The sequence below is a fragment of the Schistocerca americana genome, chromosome 8 (genome assembly GCF_021461395.2).
Source record: "Schistocerca americana isolate TAMUIC-IGC-003095 chromosome 8, iqSchAmer2.1, whole genome shotgun sequence".
NCBI classification, from domain to species: domain Eukaryota; kingdom Metazoa; phylum Arthropoda; class Insecta; order Orthoptera; family Acrididae; genus Schistocerca; species Schistocerca americana.
The window spans coordinates 418,424,456-418,441,712 of NC_060126.1; the positions used below are offsets into that span (position 1 = coordinate 418,424,456).

The window sequence follows — 17,257 nt, forward strand, 5'->3', positions numbered from 1 at the left end:
CCATGGAGGTTTTCTTAAGTAATCCTCTGCATGTCAAAAATCATAAACATACAAGTGATGCAAGAGGCACCTACTCCCAAAGTATTAAAATTGGTGAGCAAGAAATTTGCACATCTGTCTTCAGTCATTTAGTAAATCTACACATACAATTTAAATAAAATTTGAGGTAGACGAGTGGGGAACATTTCTAAAGCTAGATCACTTGATGTGGAATCACCCTATTGTCACTAAACAGAAAATTCAGTTCAAATTAGAATCATACAAAGCTGTAAGATTTTGTATACAAACTGCTCGAGAAACACAATATCATACACTATGCATGTATGGTAGATAGCAATACAGCACTGGTCAAGGTACAGTTATATTCATGGCTACTTCTTCTGGCACCCATGTAACACATTCTGATCATGTCTAATAATTTATTTTTCATTACCACATGCAGATGGGCACTAGACAAAGTGCTAAAGAGAGCACAGAACGCAAGAGACTAAGATAATTTTATCAATGAGATGATGTAAGGACACCAACTGCCTTACCTGAAGTCTGCCACGACCTGCAGGCGGATGCGAAGCACAGTGCGTGTGATGGGCTGGAGGTTTGCCACCAGGTCGACCATCGGGAATTCCTCCGCACAGCGCTTCACAATATGTCCCATTTTGCTGTGCCTCAAAAGAATACCTACAATGACACAACTATGTAGTACAGTGGAGTTCTCAATCTTCTGACAATATTAATAAAATAATCAGTGTACAAATGAACAACCAGAGGTAGACTCTTACTTCAATAACTTTTGCTCATCAGGCACCAGCATCCTCAGATATTGCTACTATAGTAATTAATATCAAGATGCTTACCTCTGACTAGGAAAATAAGTCAAAATATTTTTAGAAAATAAACGACAAATGTTTCTGGAAAGTTTTTATTAAAAGTAAGAAACGGATTAGAGATACATCTAACACACCTTTGAATGATGCTCGAAATCTTTGTAGCAATAAAAACACTGAAGCAAAAATATAGTTATCACTGCTTTGCAAAATCACGTGATTAAATATTTAAAATCATAAAAAAAGAACCTTAGCAACTGGAATGCTCATATGTTAATGCATTTAAAGAGCAAAAAAACAAAGATGCTGTAACTTACCAAACGAGAAAGTGCTGGTAGATAGACAAATTAAAAAACCCACAAACACACACACAAAATTCAAGCTTTCGTAACCCAATGTTGCTTCATCAGGAAAGAGGGAAGGAGAGGGAAAGACGAAAGGATGTGGGTTTTAAGGGAGAGGGTAAGGAGTATCCCAATCCTGGGAGCGGTAAGACTTACCTTAGGGGGAAAAAAAAGGACAGGTATACGCAAGCACGCGCACGCGCGCCCACACGCGCCCACACACACACACACACACACACACACACACACACACACACATCCATCCGCACATATACACACAGGCAGACATATATAAATGCAAAGAGGTTGGGGAGAGATGTCAGTCGAGGCGGAAGTACAGAGGCAAAGATGTTGAATGACAAGTGATGTACGAGGGGTGGCAACTTGAAATTAGCGGAGGTTGAGGCCTGGTGGGTAACAGGAAGAGAGAATATATTGAAGGGCAAGTTCCCATCTCCGGAGTTCTGATAGGTTGGTGTCAGTGGGAAGTATCCAGATAACCCGGACGGTGGAACACTGTGCCACGATGTGCTGGCCGTGCACCAAGGCATGTTTAGCCACAGGGTGATCCTCATTGCCAACAAACACTGTCTGCCTGTGTCCATTCATGCAAATGGGCAGTTTGTTGCTGGTCATTCCCACATAGAAGGCTTCACAGTGTAGGCAGGTCAGTTGTTAAATCACGTGGGTGCTTTCACACGTGGCTCTGCCTTTGATCGTGTACAGCTTCCGGGTCACAGGACTGGAGTAGGTGGTGGTGGGAGGGTGCATGGGACAGGTTTTACACCGGGGGCGGTTACAAGGGTAGGGAAGGTGGTTTGGGGATTTCATAGGGAACCAAGAGGTTACGAAGGTTAGGTGGACGGTGGAAAGACACTCTTGGTGGAGTGGGGAGGATTTCATGAAGGATGGATCTCATTTCAGGGCAGGATTTGAGGAAGTCGTATCCTTCCTGGAGAGCCACATTTAGAGTCTGATTCAGTCCCGGAAAGTATCCTGTCACAAGTGGGGCACTTTTGGGGTTCTTCTGTGGGAGGTTCTGGGTTTGAGGGGATCAGGACGTGGCTCTGGTTCTTTGCTTCTGTACCAGGTCGGGAGGGTAGTTGCGGGAAGCAAAAGCTGTTTTCAGGTTATTGGTGTAATGGTTCAGGGATTCAGGACTGGAGCACATTCGTTTGCCACAAAGACCTAAGCTATAGGGAAGGGCCGTTTGATATGGAATGGGTGGCAGCTGTCATAATGGAGGTACTTTTGCTTGTTGGTGGGTTTGATGTGGACGGATGTGTGAAGCTGGCCATTGGACAGATGGAGGTCAACGTCGAGGAAAGTGGCATGGGATTTGGAGTAGGAACAGGTGAATCTGATGGAACCAAAGCAGTTGAGGTTGGAGAGGAAATCCTGGAGTTCTTCTTCACTGTGAGTGCAGACAATGAGGATGTCATCAATAAATCTGTACCAAACTTTGGGTTGGCAGGCCTGAGTAACCAAGAAGGCTTCCTTTAAGCGACCCATAAATAGGTTGGCATACGAGGGGGCCATCCTGGTACCCATGGCTGATCCCTGTAATTGTTGGTACATCTGGCCTTCAAAAGTGAAGAAGTTGTGGGTTAGGATGAAGCTGGCTAAGGTAATGAGGAAAGAGGTTTTAGGTAGGGTAGCAGGTGAAGGATGGTTTCCGGGATAACAGATTGGTTAAGGATTCCAGGCGTTCGAGAAAGTGGTTGGTGTCTTTGATGAAGGATGGGAGACTGCATGTAATAGGTTGAAAGTGTTGATCTACGTAGGCAGAGATACGTTCTGTGGGGGCTTGGTAACCAGCTACAATGGGGCGGCCGGGATGTTTGGGTTTGTGAATTTTAGGAAGTAGGTAGAAGATAGGGGTGTGGTGTGTCGGTGGGGTCAGGAGGTTGATGGAGTCAGGTGAAAGGTTTTGTAGGGGGCCTAAGGTTCTGAGGATTCCTTGAAGCTCGGCCTGGACATCAAGAATGGGATTGCCTTGGCAAACTTTGTATGTAGTGTTGTCTGAAAGCTGACACAATCCCTGAGCCACATACTCCCGACGATCAAGTACCACGGTCGTGGAACCCTTGTCAGCTGAAAGAATGACGATGGATCGGTCAGCCTTCAGATCACGGATAGCCTGGGCTTCAGCTGTGGTGATGTTGGGAGTAGGATTAAGGTTTTTCAAGAAAGATTGAGAAGCAAGGCTCAAAGTAAGAAATTTCTGGAAGGTTTGGAGGGGGTGATTTTGGGGAAGAGGAGGTGGGTCCCGCTGTGACGGAGGACGGAACTGTTCCAGGCAGGGTTCAATTTGGATAGTGTCGTGGGGAGTTGGATCATTAGGAGTAGGATTAGGATTATTTTTCTTGGTGGCAAAGTGATATTTCCAGCAGAGAATATGAGTGTAGGACAGTAAATCTTTGACGAGGGCTGTTTGGTTGAATCTGGGAGTAGGGCTGAAGGTGAGTCCTTTGGTAGGACAGAGATTTCGGATTGGGAGAGAGGTTTGGAGGAAAGGTTAACTACTGAATTGGGGTGTAGTGGTTCCAGATTGTGTTGACTAGAATTCTGAGGTTTTGGGGGGAGTGGAGCTGGAAGTGGGAGATTGAGTAGATGGGAGAGACTGGGGCTGTGTGCAATGAGAGGAGGTTGAGGTCTGTTGGAAAGGTTGTGGAGGGTGAGTGAGTTGCCTTTCCAGAGGTGGGAAATCAGGAGATTGGATAGTTTTTTGAGGTGGAGGGTGGCATGCTGCTCTAATTTGCGGTTGGCCTGTAGGAAGATGCTCTGAACAGATGGTGTGGATGTGGGAGAGGAAAGATTGAGGACTTTGATTAGGGATAGGAGTTGACGGGTGAGTTCATTGGCTGAGTTGATGTGTAGGTGAAGGATTAGGCGGGTGAGGGCTATGGATTGTTCGGTTTGGAACTGGTATAGGGACTGATGGAAAGAAGGGTTACAGCCAGAGATGGGAACTTTAAGTGTGAGGCCTTTGGGGGTAATGCCAAATGTCAGACAAGCCAGAGTAAAAAAAATATGGAAGTGTAATCTGGCTAGGGCGAAGGCATGTTTGTGGAGGGAATGTAAATAAAACTTAATGGGGTGTCGTTGCGCGGATGTTGTGAGGGTGACATGGCATTAGAAAGTGGAAAGTGTAACATGAGGCTAAAGTGAAAATAAAAATATATGGGGAGAGATAAAGGGGAACCAGAAAGCAACTGGAGTTCTGGTGTACTCTACAACGGAGTGAGTGCTGATTTGAAATTTCCTGGCAGATTAAAACTGTATTCCAAAGCGAGTCTCAAAACTGGGACCTTTTTCCTTTTTTGGGCAAGTGTTTTACTGACTGAGCCATCCCATCACAGCACACGACCCAACCTCAAAGCTTTATTCCCACCAGTACCTCATGTCCTACCTTTTGAATATATATCCTTTCTTCCCGGGCTGCTAGGTGTGAAGCAAAACTAGTGTGCAGGTTGAAGGGTAAGAGATGAGGTACATGTTCGGGTAGCTCTGTGGTAGTGCACTTGCCCATGAAAGGTGGAGGTCTAAGGTTCGAGTCTCAGTCTAGCACATAGTTTTCATCCACCTGGAAGTTTCAATCAACATTTCTTTTCTTTTTTCTTTTTTTTTAAATTGTGTAATTTATAGGGAGTTTTTGATTTCAGCTTGCACAAACATTTGACCAATAAGTAAGATAATTTGAGACTCGTGACTGTAAATCTGAAGATGAATTATAATGGCTGCTGTTCCCCCAGCATGAATCACAGCATACACTTTTTGTTTTAATTACTACACTTACAACTCTAATTCATGATCAGAGAAGAAGAGCCACATAATTAGCTTGCACTCTAATCAATGTTTTCCACAAACCTCCAACATACTGCCAAAATAGATAACTAAAACAATCAAGTTTAAAAATGCAATTAAAGCATACCACACAACCTTCCATTAGTTGTAGTGTTCTCTGCAATGAGATTGAATGTGGTGTACCAAATTGATCACATCACTTATTCACTAGCTTTCTTTTAATTAAATTTTACTGACTGAATACCTCAAATGGCAAAGATCTTTGCAGAATGGCAAAGATGATGTAAGAACACAACAGAAATATTAAGCATTCCACTGTCTCATAATCTCTGTTGGACTGGACAAGCAAATGAGAAATTTTACTGCAGTGACAGCAAAAAATTTCAGTGTGCATAAAACAGTTTGTATTTTGACGTGTTTTGCAATAACACTTGCCGAGTTTTTTCTTTACTCTGCAGGTTTCAAAATTTTTTTCATATTGACCCCAGTTTCATTTTCTTCATTTCTGCAATTGTAATGCTTCTCCTTAACATGTTGTCCTACAATGTGTTAGCCTCTACTGAAGATACATGTTAATTCCTGAGATCTCCAAACTACTTCTAAGCTAATGAGTCAAACCTAAACCAAGAGATAGTTGTTTCAGAAATGCTTTTTCTCCCGACACAATTTTCATTTTTGTCAAAAAATATTACATGTGCACTGATGCCACTTCATATTGGCTACTGTAAAAAATATAACTGCAGACAACAGCACACACATTTCCTGCAACACTGTATGGAGCAGTCAACTTGTCTATAGCGTCAACTCCACATTTCGTACCATCATAAAACCTTATAATGGATGGCTTCTGTTTATTTACAGTGTTGTTTATCTGTAGTGTCAGTATCCATTAACAGGCTGTATATGCGGACAAGGAAAAAACATTCCCGGATTTATCGGTTAAAAATACACTGTCTCCTGGGTGAAAACACGCTTTTTCCGTGTTATGTGACAGTATATTTTCCCTTATCAATCCTATTTTCTCTTATCAATCCTTCAAATGGTTGTGGTTTTATACACGGGCATAGAATTTCCCGGCACTTTAGAAAATGAAACTCAGGGAAAAAGACACGTTTTGGAAATGTCTTTGATGTGCAGCAACATGTATGCTGCGTATTTTTGTATTACTAAAGTATAAATTGGAATTCCACTGAACACCGCATGTTACTTTCCGAATCATTGAAACCAAGATTGCGATGCGCTTTTGTAGGCCAGTCATAGCTCATGTCACGTGACCTCGCCAGCCGATGACAGCGGATATTCGAGCATAGGACACGTGATGTAGTAAGCCAACAGGAACATCGCTGTTAAGTAGCTCGAACACACAAACAGGGAAAGTTAAAAGTTTAAATTAATATACATAGTGTTGCTATAAGAAAAGCAAAGCTTTCACATATAATATTGTGTCTCTAAGGTTAATAAGCTGCAAGAGAAGCTAAGCTTCCGCATATAATGTTGATCTTTTTCGCACGTGTTACACTTTAAGATGTATCACACAAATGTGCCAGTATAATTTTTAATAATGACATAAATGTCTGATCTTCAGGGTTCGAAATTCTTCTAAATGGTTCGTCATCAAAGAGTTGATTTTTAAATGAGAGTCAAACGCTCTGTGATTTAATAAGTTCATGGTACATTCTTGCACATAGTTCAAGTTACGTAAAAGTATATTTACTTTGAAAGTAACACTTTTCAAACCACTATTCGCAATATTTTCCCAAGACCTGTTAGAAATAGGTTTGTTTCAGCAGTTGCCAGAGAGCACAGGTAACAGGCGACACCGCGCTTGCGCAGGTATTATGATGCAGGAAGCCCATATATATGTACATGTAAAACATTGAAAGATCATAGATTATGTCATAAAAGAAACAAGCCATCAGTCGATACTCCAAGAGCTTCGGAATTCCATGAACCATATTAAAATGAGCACATTTAAAGTGCATACTTAAAGTGCACATTTGAATGTCCAGATTCCCAATGAAGTAGACCTCGACCTGATATTAAGCTTTTCAGTGTGGTTTTCGGAATGTAAATTTTCTTGGAGCACCAGTACTGTATTATATCATGTTTGGTTCTTTATTATGGCATAATGCCATATGTGCTAAAAAATGAAAACGTGTACTTGAAATGCAGCAAACAGTTGAAACTAGCCAGTACTGTGGAATGAAACATTTCGTTTCAAATACATTGACTGTCTCTGCAGAAAAGGTTTATAAAAGTCAAATTTCTTTAGCAAACAGACAAAAATAACTTCATTGTTCCGCAAGGCGATTAATGCTTGACTGCCAGAAAGGTGGAAATAAAATAAAATCTGAAACTAATGACATATTTTAGCCTTCCGTAATTATGCCAATGTATTTTAATTCACTTGATAGCTCCCGATCACAGATATCCGTTTTGTTTTCATTTGACGCGAGAGTAAACGAAGGGCAAACAGCAAAATCACTAAGTGTAAACACGGGTCATGTGGAGACTACCCACTATAATTCAGACTGCTCTGCACATCAGCCCCAGATCTACAATATTTGGGAAGCGGGCCAATACTAAAAAATATCGAATTTTCAAAAACATGTTTATCTTGTAGCGCACATCTTTCTGAAAAGTCTGAAACATAAAACATATGTGTTTGAGGAAATATAAGACATATTATTTGGTCTTAAGTATGACAAAGTGCAGTGCCACACCTCTTCATAAAGCATTCTTCTACTGCACATCACTGTATTTCACTCTGTGGAATTGAAACATGTATATTTTGTAATGGATGCCAACAAATTATATTCAGGACAGTGGAAATTTAAATGTCCTATGGTGCCTCTCCTGCTCCCAGTCGGCCGGTTTGACAGCCTGACACTGCCCCCCCCCCCCCCCCCCCCCTCCCCCCAAAAAAAAACAACCCTCGCAATTAATAGCGGATGGGATTATTTGTAATCGGGAGAACAAGAACTCTTCAGAAAATCTTAACTCTTTATTGCCTATTAGCTAATAACTTACTGTTTAGTGTGACATAAAATTAAATATAGGATACATAAAACCAATAAACACAAGAGATAAGCAAGAAATTACATATTTCTTCAATCCTTAGCTCCCAGAATTTTTTTCTTTCTAATCTTACTACAGCTTTACATGGCATGCTTTCCTTTCTGCAAAAGAAATTATTACCTCATCAAAGTTCATCAAACGTTTTGCTACATGAAAAATCGAAATGTCGTTATTTAATACTGAAAAAGCTGTTAACACAAATAATACCCACGACTGGTGTGGTTCCTTGATTTGATTATGTCTATTTTGTAACTGTCTGCTAGATAAAACAAAATAGGCCTTTCTAATATGGCAGCAATTCTGTAATACACACCAAATAAACGAGACTGTTTTGGCACAAACGGCCATTTTTATAACATGACAGAATATAATTCACGAAGTACCAATATCAAAAGCCTATGGCTATTACAAGCAAAAAATCTGTACGTTAGGAAATAGTTTCACATTTCATTCATACACACCAATTTCTCAAGCATGTGATCAAAAAGTAGTGCTCCGAAATTTTTATATAAATTTGGAATTATCTTATTCTTCCATAATTTGTATTATGTCCCCGTTTTTTCTTCTTCCTAGTTCTAACAAAGAATTTTGTCATCACTAATTCTATAGCTATTCCTGCCATTGTCAAAATTTGTTCGCCGATTAACTTCACTAACCCTGTCGGAATCACAGGTTTAGTTATACCGCGATTATTTTCCGGTTAGGTGTTATTATGTGTTCGTACAACACGTTTTTCGCGTTACTTCCAGATAGAACTCAAGCGGCTGCTAGCCGGGGACTGTACTACTAGTCCTTACTAGTGTAGCGATCTGGTCGAAAATTTTCTGTCAAAATTTCATTTTCTTGGATACACCGAGAAGATAATATGTAATCTCTCTCCTGTCAGTCGTTTATTTCCATTCTGGTAGTCTGAAACTACGGATTTCACTAGTAATTATAACACTTATCATTTGTAAACGCAGTCAACCACATAATCAGACAGTGATTGGCATTCATCTGTTCAGCTTTACTCTGCTCAGCTTGTATAGCCCCATCCCTTTTGTCTGTGGAAAGTTTATTTCTAGATGCGACGAGGCTTCTCCTGACAGAGACGTCACATACACTATGCATGCATTCAAAAATCAAGTTATGATTCATTCAGAAATCAACTTAAAATGTGTTAAAAAATGTTCAACAACTAACAGGGAAGTGTTTCAAAATCATATGAATAATCGATAGACCAACATGCACTGGATGGTAGGCGCTTTATGAAATAAGTTTTTTTTCTCAAGAATATGAATTTGACACCCCCTTTTCCCGGTAGCATCTAGCTGCTTGCTGAGACTGCTTACACAGCCAACGGCCACATTCCTGTAGCCAGAAGCGAGAGACTCTACTACTCAAATGCTACTCAACTGCGCTTGTGCATGAGCCTGCTCGTAACTGCTAAAATGAATTTAATGTAAACAGTTGTGACTTCACTCTCATCGGAGGCAATTTGTTGTTATGAAGTATTGCATAGTCTTCCTAAAGCCTTTGACACATTTTGCAGTTGAAAGACGCTTGCATGAGCAATGTGTGTCATTGTTGTATATGGCGGATTTCATTTGCAATTTAAGCTATTTTCATTTTTTTTCTCTCGTTTATGTTTTATTGTTGAAGTATTATTCTGCAGTAGCGGGTTACAGTAATATCCTTTGTTAGAGTATCAGTTCTTACCAGTCAAAATTACAAAAATTTAACTGAAAATTAAAACAATGAAAAATTCCCAGAATTCTAAAAAAATCTCGGGTTTTTCCCGGTTTTCTCCTGGATGAAAAAATTCCCGGGTTTTTCCCAGATCGTATACACCCCGATTAAATTACCCTCATACAAGCTAGATGGCAGGTTCACATACTTCCCCTTCTTTAGAAACATACAAAACTAGAGTACGGCATTTCTCGAACACATGAAGTGAATTGTGGACAGCCTTTCCTATACTGGCAGTAAGCTCCACAGGAATCGCACATCTGTTTTTCTCCATAGCCCTGACAAAAGAAAGATTTTTCCTTCCAAACTGTTCTACCAGGAAAATACTGATAAACCAATTGTCTGCCATCACATTTTGACCTGACTGATAAATAGGTTAACAGAGCCGCAGAACATCATTTGAGTGTTTGTTGCTTACATTTTACGATCCCTGGTTGCAACCTAGCACTCAGATAATGTGCCCTAGAGATATCCGTATAACAATGGCAGCTGAAGGGGCATGGAAATCTCCACTTTCCTGCATGAGTGTCATTTATTGGTTACTGTACTCTCTGATGGGTATAGTCTGAACTATTTGCTAGCAAAGCGTGGAGTAGGAAGAGTATAGATGTTAGTGTCAGTATATTTGACCACTTGTACGATCATGATAGTTGTGAAATCTGCAGCTATATGAAGGTGATCTTATGTGCCAGGAGTCAACGCACACGACGGTGCACCACTGGCAAGGTGCCTTGTGTGATAACGATATGTTTCATGATTTATTTGCAGATTCATTTTTGGAAGTATCGAGCAATACAAGAGAATGATAACAGTGATAATACTAGTGATCGTGGCTGTGAGCTTGGGCTCTGTATGTCAACTAAACACTGGAAACAGCCGCACATGTTAGTGAGTGACGGTGATGCTAGTAGTGACAATGAGGTAAGTGTTCTTTTACATGGAATGGATACAAGCAATGGCTATACTAAGGACAATCCAGTCACACGTTTGGAAGCTTTTGTAGATCAGCCAGGCCTTACACTTGTTCCCCATGATCCATGTACTATTTCAGAGATTGTAACTAGCTTTTTTGGTAACAAATTATTTGATATTTTCGTAAAATAATATAATCTATAGAATTTACATAAGTATAAAACATCACCCATGACACTAAAGTCGATAGACATTTCGGTTGTTGAAATGAAATGATTTTTAGTGATCATACTCATAAAGGGAAAATTTACAAAGAAAAGTTATCAGAAATACTGGAGCACAGAGCCTTCAACCAAAACTCCTGTTGTGAGACAGCTGGTAAGTCACAACTGATGGGAACAGATATGAAATGCACGGCTCTGTACGGTTCGCCCAGTTCTCCAACATTTTGTGGACCATTTTCAGACCGTATGTATGAACCCACCTATGAGATATCACTTGATGATACACTGGAGAGGTCGTCAAAGGTTTAGGACGTATAATCATGGAAAGCTGGTGAAATATGGCCTACTTGTGCAAATGTCATGTGAAGCCACAATAAGTTACATATATAATGTGGAAATATATAGTGCGGAAGAGATAGACTAGACAAAATCATTTTTTCTGTACTGTCACCACACTTAAGACATCTGGCATCATGTCAGTCATGACAACTACCATAACAGTGTGATAACTGTAGGTACCGTATTTACTCTAATCTAAGCCGCACTTTTTTTTTCTGTTTTTGTAATCCAGAAAACCGCCTGCGGCTTAGAATCGAGTGCAAAGTAAGCAGAAGTTCTATAAAATGTTGGTAGGTACCGCCACAACTAACTTCTGGCGTCGAATATATGTAGCGCTACACAGGCATGATTTGTAGGCACAAAGATAAATACTAGCGCCAAAACCTCTGCGTCAGTAAATAAATTTTAAAAAAAGGTGGAAGACGAGATTTTTTCTCCGCCTCGAGTTTCGACCACTGCATTTTCATACATTATCCAACGAAGTAAATATAAATTCCGTATTGTTCATCTTTGAATGTAGCAGCCTTTCAATGTACTATGAAAATCCGACTGGCAGGACTGTTTGGGATGTTTGTCAATATGGCCAACTGTATGTTCTGAATTTTTTCCTACCTGTGACAAGAGATGGATCCTTATAGGAACTTTTATGAATTGTGAATCACATGCAGTATTCTCTTCACCATAAGAATAATACAAATATAAACATTTTGCCATGTATTCTTTCGTGTTTGCTGCTATCTCATTTAAATCCTGTCTGCCTAATAAACTACGAAGCTAGAGTGAGACAACAGCAAAAGCGGAAGAATATACATATCATGTCATGTTTATATTCGTATTATTCTTATGCCGAATAGTGATACAGTCAGAAATGAAGCACGACAATTGACTAGATTTTTAAATCTAAGATGACTCTAATTTCTGTGCAGAATGTAATGTACTAAAGAGGCGTCTGCAAAGATTTTCAAACAGAGAAAATTTTTCACTAAACTCTCGTTCAGAACATCTTCTATCATACAAAGTTTATTATTTGGTTCTTGTTGATCTTTATCAAAGAAAGCAGCAGTGTAAGTAACAACAAATAGCAGTCTCTTGCCATCGTTTTGCTAATGAGACAATTTGTCTTTTTTTTTTTTATTGAAAGCGGCGGTAGCGCACAGAAAAGCAAGACATGTCGCGAGCGGCAAGAGGTCGTAAACACTCATTATCAGAATGCGACAAACAATGCGTGACACAGTACAATAATGGGTTGGGTTGTTTTGGGGAAGGAGACCAGACAGCGAGGTCATCTGTCTCATCGGATTAGGGAAAGATGGGGAAGGAAGTCGGCCGTGCCCTGTGAAAGGAACCATCCCAGCATTTGCCTGGAGCGATTTAGTGAAATCACGGAAAACCTAAATCAGGATGGCCAGACGCGGGATTGAACCGCCGTCCTCCCGAATGCGAGTCCAGTGTCTAACCACTGCGCCACCTCACTCGACAGTACAATAATGCATTTTCAGCTTAGAGTGACTAAAACACCTATAACAAAGAGAACGGCACTTATCAGATCAAAGAAAAATAAGCCATCAATTCAAACCAGACTAAGCACGTGAAAAAGGAAGGGTACCCGTATAAATATGGATGGAGCACCTGACACATAGCAATGGCTACCTGGTAAAGCTTAATTGCTAAGCTTACAACTCAAACCAAACTACTGTAGCTGTATTGTCATTCATTAGACCTAAATCGTTTCTCATATTACAATGGACCTACTTTGTTTCGATTTGGAGGTGCGGCCTAAAACTTTTCTCTCCCATTGAATTTAGAGTCTCAAATTTCAGGTGCGGCTTAGATTTGGGAAAATTTTTTTTCCTTGATTTCTAGTCTCATTTTGCAGGTGCGGCTTAGATTCGAGTAAATACGGTAACCTGCTTGCTTGGAAGACTAGGGTCTGTGGGACAATAAGGGCTAACAGTGGACTTCCACCTGAGATATCAACTGTTGTACACAATCTCAGGAAAGGGGAAAGTCTGTACTACTGGAAAGGAGGTGTGATTTTACAACGTTGGTAGGACAAGTGGGTGGTGCAAATGGTCAGCACTGTAGAGCGAGCTATTATGAAGAATTCAAATAGCAAGAGAGGTGTTGTGAGTAAGCCTGTGTCCTTCAGTACAATAAATACATTTAGGGCGCAGACAGAGCAGACCAGTATTTGTTGTACAACTCAATCCAGAGAAAGACTGTAAAAAAACAGAGCAAGAATGGAATCCTCTACTTGATCACCTGTGCCCTATTCAATGCCTTCATAGTGTGTAGAACACAAGGGTCCTGAAAAGAAGATGAAGTACAAGTCACTTACATTGGAGGCAGCCAAATACCGGGTATCGATTTAGAAGCCAGAAGTGAATGACTGAGGAGATGATGGAGCACAACATGAAGGCCCCAGGAAAACTTCCACACCTCTTAACACTTAAACAGGACTGTCCTCAAAAGACTGTCAGGGGATATGAGGAAACACAAACTGGAGGAAATTGTTGAATTGTCGGATCAAGGACCAAGAAACACTCTTCCAAGGGACCTCTTCACAAGGGAGTGTGCTTTGGGAAGTACCAAACATTTAAGAACTACTAGAACATCTGGTGCATAGGAACTCTAAGTTTGAACGTAATACGAGTGTCATTCACAAAGCGAGTTCCATTTCTATTCCTATCCATGGCAGTTACTCTGACTCAAGAAGAAGACATGTACGCCATTTTTAGAACGCTGCTGCCGACGTGTGCTTTGTAGTGCTTCTTTACATAATGTCAGCCGTAATTGAAAATGCCACTGCTTGTGAAATTGGATCTGTGATTCATTTTCTAAATGCAAAGAAAGGAAATTCATCGGCAAATCTGCGAAGTTTACAGACAAAATGCTACGAGTGATTCAATGGTTAGAAGATGCATCAAACTGTTCAATGAAGGACGTGACTAAGTGCACGATGAAGAACGAAGCCGACGCCCGTCTGTGGTTACTGATGAACTGGTTCACACAACTGAAGAGAAGATTAAGCACAACCATAAATTTACACTTAGTGCCCCTACTATGGAAGTCCCACAAATCTCACGATCACTAATTCATGAAATTGTTACTGAAAAACAGAAATTAAGAAAACTTTGCTCATGGTGGGTTCCCCAAAATTCTTACTGAATAACACAAAAAACAATGGATGGGTAGTGCACTTCAGTTTTTCACATGCTACAATCAAGAAGGTGATGGTTTTCTTTCTCGGATAGTCACGGGGGATGAAACTTGGGTATCGTGCAACACCTCTGAAACAAAACTGCAATCAATGGAATGGAGGCACATTTCATCCCCAATGAAGGTTAAGCCTAAGCAAATCTGGACACCTTGAAAAGTCATGTGCACTATTTTTTGGGACAGAAAAGGCATTTTGCTGATCGATTTCTTACCACGATGCCAAACAATTAATGCACACGGTTACTGCGAGACCATTAAGAAATTGCGCCACACAATACAGAACAAGCGCCGAGGATTACTGTCAAAAGACTTTTTTTTTTTTTCTCCACGATAACGCCCGACCTCACAAGGCGAATGTGACCAAGCAACTCCTACAGGAATTTCACTGTGACGCATTTGATCATCCTCCGTACAGCCTGGACCTTGCTCCTATCGACTTTCATCTCTTCTTACACCTAAAATATGTCCTTGGTGCTCAACACTTCAATGATGACGCCAAGCTGAAAGAACACGTTACCACATGGTTGAATGCACAGGCAGCAACCTTCTATGCAGAAGGCATACAAAAACTTGTGCCACGCTATGACAAGTGCCTACAAAATTTCGGAAGCTATGTAAAAAAGTAGTTTAACAGTTGTAGATTTTTGTACAATACATATTTTTTCTGTATCTGTACACGTTTGTTTTATGTAACCAAATGGAACTTACTTTGTGAATGACCCTCAAATGATCAACAGAACAGAATAGTAATTACACTCTAAAATCACCCAGTCCACAGAGGGGTTGACTAAGACATCTGGCTGGTGGATTATGATGATTACATGTACATGAAGTTTAAAATTACAGTTTATAAAAGGTGGTCTTTTCTGCATGCATTAAAAACTATTGTTTCATACTTTGAAGAAGTGTCTTTTGTTCAAACACTAATAGTGTAAAATAAAAAGACGCAAAGTTGATGAGATGTAAACTGGTTTATGAGCAGATGCAAAGACACAACAGCTAGCTGCAAAAATATTGTTGCGTATAGACAACCGACAGTAGCAAAAGGAGATTAGAGTGCCTGCAAGGCAGCTATGTTGTGTGGGCTGCATGCACGTCAGGCAACACACAATACCTGGCCATTGTGGTAAGTCGGAACCAAACTTTCTAGTCCTTAATGTGCTAGAATGTGTTTCCAAACTGAGTAGGTAAAATACCTGGGAATCCACAAGAGCAAATATTGGAATGCCATAGTTATTCAGCTTGCTGGATATATCTTGGAGAAAACAGCATCTTTCACAGAATCCTTCCAGTTTCCCATCCACTATAGCATTTTCCCTGAGAGTATAGAACGTCTGTGAGTGCTGTACAAATGAAGGGAATAATTCTTGAATTGCTGTTATCTTGTGTAATTGGTGATTGTCTAATCTAAGATACTGTAGGATGAATTTGACATGATTTAGACTGATTAAGAGGTGAAATTCCTCAATACTGTCCTCATCAGTTTCCCACAGATCTTCTAAGTTTTGTCTTTTACTTTTGTTAATACCAGCTAAAAATAAGAGATCAACTAAGGCTTTTGGTTCAGTAACACCTAATGGTTTTACAACTCTCTCTCAAGCTGAAGTGAAGCTCTGACACTATCAATACACTAGTTTGTATACAGAACTATAATAAACAAAATGCCATCAACCGTGAGGTCATTCCAGAAAGGTATTCTCACTGCTTGCACCACACCTCTAGGTCCAGGAAACTTCTGAGTAACACTGTGGGTTCTGCAATATTCTCTCTGTGATGGACATTTTTCCATTTTGTCTCTCTGTTCTTTCCAATATAGTAATGGATATTATTGCCAAGTACTTTCTCATCATTTTAACTGTTGTCTTCCTTGGTTTCTGAATCTTCCTGCCAAGCTTCAACTTCATCACCACAACCTGTGTTCACTTCATCTTCAAACTCGATTTGAGATTCATTATTGTTCTCTTCAATCATCGTCTTTTGGAATCATTCACCATTGGATTGAGAATAGTATGTGTATTTCTGTAGCCAGTTATGATCAAGCACATCCCACATAAAATTATAAAACACTCTAAAATAATGCATGCAGACACAGTCTATCAATTTGATACTTGATATTCTGAAAAGTGTAACAAACAATTAAATGATTTTTTTTTATATATATCAGTGCTTAGTACTACTTAAGCTGTGTATGTTGGAAACCAAATATTGTTGAAATGCAACAGGAACAGGTGCAGTGTACCAAACTGAGCAATCAGCATATATACAGTAAGAGAAGGGAATCTACTAGTAAGAAGACCTCATTGCAGTCAACTGTTAACAAATGGCTGACAGAAAATTATGATGTGTATGACCACCAACACACGATGGAAGGTTAAGTAATACTTATTACATAGTCAAGGATTACTTAAATCACATACAGCAGGGACTGATTAAAAAGAAACAAAAATAAAAAGTTTAGTTTAATAAAAATACCATGCATCTATCACTCAATACCATATTTTAAGATTATATGTTATATCCAATATCTATGATGGAAAATGATAATCTCCTTTCTTGCTGAGTCCAACATCTCCATCGTGAAGGGATTCCAACTTGGTTTTTCAGGCAGATAAATGAGGATGCCCAGAAAATGTAGTGGCTGGCCAGGGGATCATTAGGGTCCTGATATCAGCTGAAGGGATTTGTATGCAGCGAGTAATGATGAGAAGGGAATAATTGTGTTATACCACTTTTGCAATAAACTGGACACTCAAGTAATTATTCACCAGGATCTCTGTCAAAT

At 40.0% G+C, this 17,257-nt stretch overlaps 1 protein-coding gene across 1 annotated transcript in view; it reads right to left on the minus strand.

Annotated features, from left to right (window-relative positions):
* LOC124545360 (activating signal cointegrator 1 complex subunit 3) overlaps nucleotides 1–17,257 on the minus strand; it is a 239,304-nt gene that overhangs the window by 99,776 nt on the left and 122,271 nt on the right. Inside the window, exon 22 of the mRNA XM_047124265.1 lies at nucleotides 537–678. Within this exon, the coding sequence (XP_046980221.1) occupies nucleotides 537–678 (142 nt within the window). The remainder of the gene's footprint in view (nucleotides 1–536; nucleotides 679–17,257) is intronic.